Source organism: Papilio polytes, unplaced genomic scaffold (genome assembly GCF_000836215.1).
Source record: "Papilio polytes unplaced genomic scaffold, Ppol_1.0 DF821845.1, whole genome shotgun sequence".
In the NCBI taxonomy this organism is placed as follows: domain Eukaryota; kingdom Metazoa; phylum Arthropoda; class Insecta; order Lepidoptera; family Papilionidae; genus Papilio; species Papilio polytes.
In genome coordinates this window covers 4,286,688-4,292,046 of record NW_013527359.1, presented here as the reverse complement: position 1 = coordinate 4,292,046, position 5,359 = coordinate 4,286,688, and the positions used below count along the sequence as shown (strand labels likewise).

Sequence of the window (5,359 nt, the reverse complement as noted above, 5' to 3'; positions counted from 1 at the left end):
GCCCGCGCTGCCGCCCGCAGACACAACTCTCTGTTGTCAATGTGCATCGATGTTGTCCGCGTCTTCTTTACTCTCCACCTCTGTGTGCCTCTCGTCTTGTAAACGCATGGCGCTGTTTCGTATTGGTGTTTTTTTACTTCACTCTATCTGTCAGCACGCACGAGTCTTCTCGGGCATACGCAATGCACTCCCTTCAATGTGTCAGTTTGCAGGAATTGATTTGAAACGCAGAACGAAACGCTATCGTTAAAGCTTTTGATATACAATGAATTTATCGTATGGAGGACAGATATTTGTACCGTTAGAAGAGTCATTATGCACGAATCTCCTTGAATGTTGTGTCGCTTGAACATTTATTTGTATCGAGTCAACGTTTTGTGAACGCAACTTTGCATGGCACCACTTCAACATTCACACGCAATCATTTGTTATCAGTTTAAAATATTCAACAACAATTTTTGCTGCTATTCTTCAGTCATAACAAATTTCTTATCAATAAATTACAATGTTTATCACTATATTGATAGTCTCGAGTTAAAATAAAAGTATTTATATAACATTATAAATAGATGCAATAACACTTTAATGCTGTTTTTACATTCGTAGTTTTTAATCATTTATAAATAAGCTTTACATTGTGCATTAAGCTAGCTGTAAATATTCTATACGTATGTAAATACTATACTCATTAAACCTTTTAAAACCCCTCTATTTAGTATCCGACAGATCTGATTCTATTTTCTACTGTCTAATATCGAACTCTATATACCCTTTGCCTAACTCAACATTCACCCAAAGACTACCGCCCTCTTCTCACTATTGTATCAATGTTGTTTTTGTAAGTTTTGTATTTTTGTCTATCACATAATGAGTACTAGTAGTAGTGAATCCATATTTCTCTAATCATTTAGTTTGTACCTACGTGACTTCCCTTTTGATATTATATTCGAGAAGATAATACTATGCATTAAAATTAAAATTCTTAATTATTTTCTAATTCTCTTTATTAGTGAAAATTTTAATGCATAATGCAAATAAATAATTTTATGGAATCCTTTGAAAATTAAATTCAAGGAAATCGATTATTTACATCTATACTGATATTGATTAGATCTGAGTCTAACACCAAAATGTGTAAAATTATTAGATTTCTTTTAAATTGGCAAACTAACCATTGCATGAATTTTTATTCGATCACGAAAAGTTTGTAGTGTTTTTAACACGTTCATGCCACGAACTAACTTGCTAATGGTAGTGGCATTCAAAGTGTTAGAGAGTAGGAAATTAGATATAAAATTGTATGTAAAATGCGATATCAGATGGTCCCCTGGGATGCGAGGGTCTGGGTCCTCGGACGGTGGAGGGCTGTCGGACTTTATCGACGGCCTAGGTCCCGGCCAGCTAGTGGGCCGGCAGCTGCTCGGCGCGCCCACGCTAGGAGACGTCCAGCTTTCTATGTGCTATCAGAAAGGATTCTTAGAGGTTAGTATACATTTTTAAATTCATCAAGAAGATGGACTTAGCATATAAATCACTTTTTTACTATCGTTACAACTTAAAAATTCCGAGCAACACTTCTTGTCAGGATTCCCGCGCCATTCTAATACGTCTAATGACATTGACAGCTGTCAGTTAGAGATGTTACGTTTATACATATATTCTAGTGTTGCGCCAATTCTTCAGTGCCCTCTACTTAACAGTACTGAGACAATATTGGCGTAAGAATTTTAGCGAATTTTCGTTTAATTCCGCCTACATAGAAGATTGTACAATAAACAGTTTAGATTAGTGATTTCCAAAATGGTTAAGGTCGGTGGTTTAGGTCGGGGTCCTCAAGAAACCTGATGAGGTTGCACAATGGCAAAATGATAAATAGGGTTCATAAATTAAGTTCATAATTAAGTAAAAAGTTAGTATACGAGATGCGTGTGAATCTTTGACGTAGGTGGAGGTGATCCGTGCGCGGGGGCTTCAAGCGCGGCAGGGCAGCCGCACGCTGCCGGCGCCCTACGTGAAGGTGTACCTGGTGAGCGGCAAGCGCTGCATCGCCAAGGCAAAGACCAGCACCGCACGACGCACGCTAGACCCGCTTTACCAACAGACGCTTACCTTTAGAGAAAACTTTAAGGGATGCATTCTACAGGTAAGTCGAACAGTTACTTGTTACGGACTGATTTAGTTATAGAAAAAAAATAGGTTTAATTAAGCGTACGGTACGGTTGTAGAGAATACGAATTCGATATCCACAAAAAATATGAAATAAGAAAATTCGTAGGTTAGGATTTCTATGTAACTAAACAATCTTCTTAGTGTTATTGTCATAAAAGATAAGGATTATCTTTTAATTTAAATACTCTTATGAAATAGGTAACGGTGTGGGGCGACTACGGTCGCATCGAAGGCAAGAAAGTGTTCATGGGCGTGGCGCAGATAATGCTAGACGACCTCAATCTTTCCAACATTGTCATAGGATGGTACAAACTTTTCGGAACTACTTCTTTGGTAAACACTTTTTATACTTTCAATGCTACTGGGATTATGTATTATAAAATTACCATAAAAATACTTAATTATGATATTTTCTGTTTCAGTAACTATCGGTTGGACGACTTGTTCGTTCAGGCGTCATGTATATCAACACAATAAAAATTAAATTTGTCCATATAATAACTAGTGGTACTGCTTTAATATCATAATAAAATGCAAAATATCTTAAATATAGGACATTTTCTATAAAACAAAAGTTATAAAGATTTGTATTTTAATTTCGGTTTAATTTCTTTGGGACGCCTACCGATTACTTGACTAGCATTTTATAGCAAAAAAAAGACAAAGTGTATAGTGTAATCGATAATTATGTATAAGTATTAAAAAGCCAAATTCATCTTGTGTTTTCTTTGTAAACTTGAAGTTGTAATACAGTAAAAATAGCCTAAAACCTAATTATCACCGCTACAAATAAGTACTATAATAAAACTATAAAATTGTAAAAACAATTTTTATTACATGTAGGTCATTTTACATAATAGTAGATAAAATATTGCATATATTTAAACTAACCACTTGTATACTTACACACCATCAGTCGCAGCGCCGACAATGTTCATGTACTTGTCAAATATGATTGTCAACAAAGAACAAACCAAAACACCAAAGTAGAACAAACTGAGAGACAATCTGAAAGTGGAACACCGCGAAGTGACCTGACTGTACCGATCCTTGGAATTTATATTTCCATATCCTTCATTCTTTTTGAGAATAACAGAGATAAAATTTTTACAGTAATTCAGCGATATCTGGATATCTAACACGAAAATTTGCGAGTATTCGTAACGTCAACAAAGTATGAGACTTGACCAATTAAAAAACTAATACTTTATCAATGGCGTTTCGATACTCGTAAATTTTAATACGAGACTCACAGAACTAACGAAAAATATTTTCGATTTTATAGTAATAACTTTATCAGACAGAATAATACAAAAAAAAATGTAAAACTCTACGACAATAGTATTTAAAATCAGCTGATCAAATATGTATTTTGAACTAATATAGTTCTACTTCAGTGTCACATATAACATTTCATTTGTAACAATGTACAGCCTAACCGAGAATATAAAATTCCTAGACTTCCATTTTTATTGTGAAACGAAATTCTTGATTTCTAATTCCTGGTTAAACTATACAAGTGAATACTTAAGAAAGGCATCCAACATTTCGATCAAGGTCCATACTTTAATTATACTAAGTTGTAGTGATCGTCAGTTTACAAACTAACGGGTCACTTAGTGCAGCAGCTGTTTGGGCTGCTTGGAGGGCGAAGCGCCCGGCAGCCGGCCTTCGCCCGCGCGCTTCACACCTGTTGATTTTATATCTGAAACAACATACGTACCGTTTACAAATATGTTACTATGATTTACATAACATAGATTAAATACGATAAATTGCATAAAGTGTCATAAGCCATTATGACACTGGAATAATGTGTTGCCTTCACACATATCTTGAAATTTCTTATATGTGCAAAATGCATCAAGTGCAAGAAAAAAACTACTTAAAGCCGTCGGTCCCTCATTGATGATATTTTAATCATATGTATTTTCCTTGAAAACATACGTAACAGTATGTTATTGTGACTTACATAAGGTAACCTTGATATTATAAAACTAATCGAATAGGGGTTATGAATCAATTCAAATACAATTTGGGTGAAAACTAGGTAAGCTTAAATAAAAGATTATTTTTAATTTACCATTTTATAATTATAATAAGTAGACAAACTTCATTTATGTACAAACTGTTCAAGAATATAAAAAACCACCATTATAGAAATATGGAACCGTATAAGTTACGTGAAAGCAGACTTTGAAGAATTATATAGACTAGATATAAGGAATTACAATTTTTTCACCAGTAACTGTATTGAAAGGTACTATGTTAGTTGTCGAGTTTAGTGTCACCTCGTATCCTTGTATTGACATGTTATAAAACACTAGCATTCTTCCGCGACTCCGTCCGCGTGGAATTTTAAAAAACAAAAGTTAGTAGCCTGAGAGCCTATGTGTTTTTCCAAACTATCTACCAGACTATACCAAATTTCATTGAAATCCGTTCAGTCGTTTAGGCTATAAACTATAAAAAACATCCATCGATTCATCCATCCATCCATCTAAACTTTCACATTTATAATATTAGTATAGTAGTATAAAATAAACTAAACAGTATCACAAAATAAAACAAACATTTGAATTATGTTATAACACCTACAGGCAGGCGATTCATTTATATACAATTAATTATATTGACATGTAGTTTTAAGGACCTATTAACAGACAGCGTTGATGGATCATGTGAAAAATATCTTAAGTGAAGTGTCAACTATGCTATATATTTTTAAATCTCTTTGGCTGAAACTGAAACCTTTCTATAATCTGGGATAGGATTTTTATATTTTGGGTTTGTCTATACTGAATTATCGATAGGACGTATACCTGTAGATGTGGATAGTATTGAGAGCAGATTACCTTGCAGCCACCTGACTTGCGTGGCGGGCCCGTAGCCCTTGTCGTTGCGCGCCGCGATGCGGAAGATGATGGCGGGCTTCGTGGAGGAGTCGACGTGCGCGGAGCTGAGCGAGGCCACCGGCACCACGCACGTGTTGGCCTTGCCGCAGTACACGCGCACGAACGCCAGCTGAGACTTCGCCGCGTCCTGCACACAGTTTACCAGTGTTAAAGCCTTTTTTTATATCTTTGCACTGCACGATCGGCTCGCCCGGTGGAATACCACAACCACACAGAAGAAGTTAAGTGGGAGCAATTCCGCGTAGTCTGATGAGTATGCTGTCGTAGGCCTAATT

The 5,359-nt window shown here is 35.7% G+C and overlaps 2 protein-coding genes across 2 annotated transcripts in view; one reads left to right on the top strand and one right to left on the bottom strand.

Annotated features, from left to right (window-relative positions):
* The window catches only part of LOC106107827 (regulating synaptic membrane exocytosis protein 2), a 17,493-nt gene extending 14,609 nt beyond the window's left edge, over positions 1-2,884 (top strand). Inside the window, exons 13-16 of the mRNA XM_013288832.1 lie at positions 1,320-1,482; positions 1,946-2,143; positions 2,368-2,502; positions 2,592-2,884. Coding sequence (XP_013144286.1) covers positions 1,320-1,482; positions 1,946-2,143; positions 2,368-2,502; positions 2,592-2,594 — 499 coding nt within the window. The 3' untranslated portion in view covers positions 2,595-2,884. The remainder of the gene's footprint in view (positions 1-1,319; positions 1,483-1,945; positions 2,144-2,367; positions 2,503-2,591) is intronic.
* A 100-nt stretch (positions 2,885-2,984) lies between these two features.
* Positions 2,985-5,359, bottom strand: part of LOC106107826 — a 7,236-nt gene continuing 4,861 nt past the window's right edge. Inside the window, exons 8-9 of the mRNA XM_013288831.1 lie at positions 5,025-5,211; positions 2,985-3,874 (exon numbers count right to left, since the gene is read on the bottom strand). Coding sequence (XP_013144285.1) covers positions 3,786-3,874; positions 5,025-5,211 — 276 coding nt within the window. The 3' untranslated portion in view covers positions 2,985-3,785. The remainder of the gene's footprint in view (positions 3,875-5,024; positions 5,212-5,359) is intronic.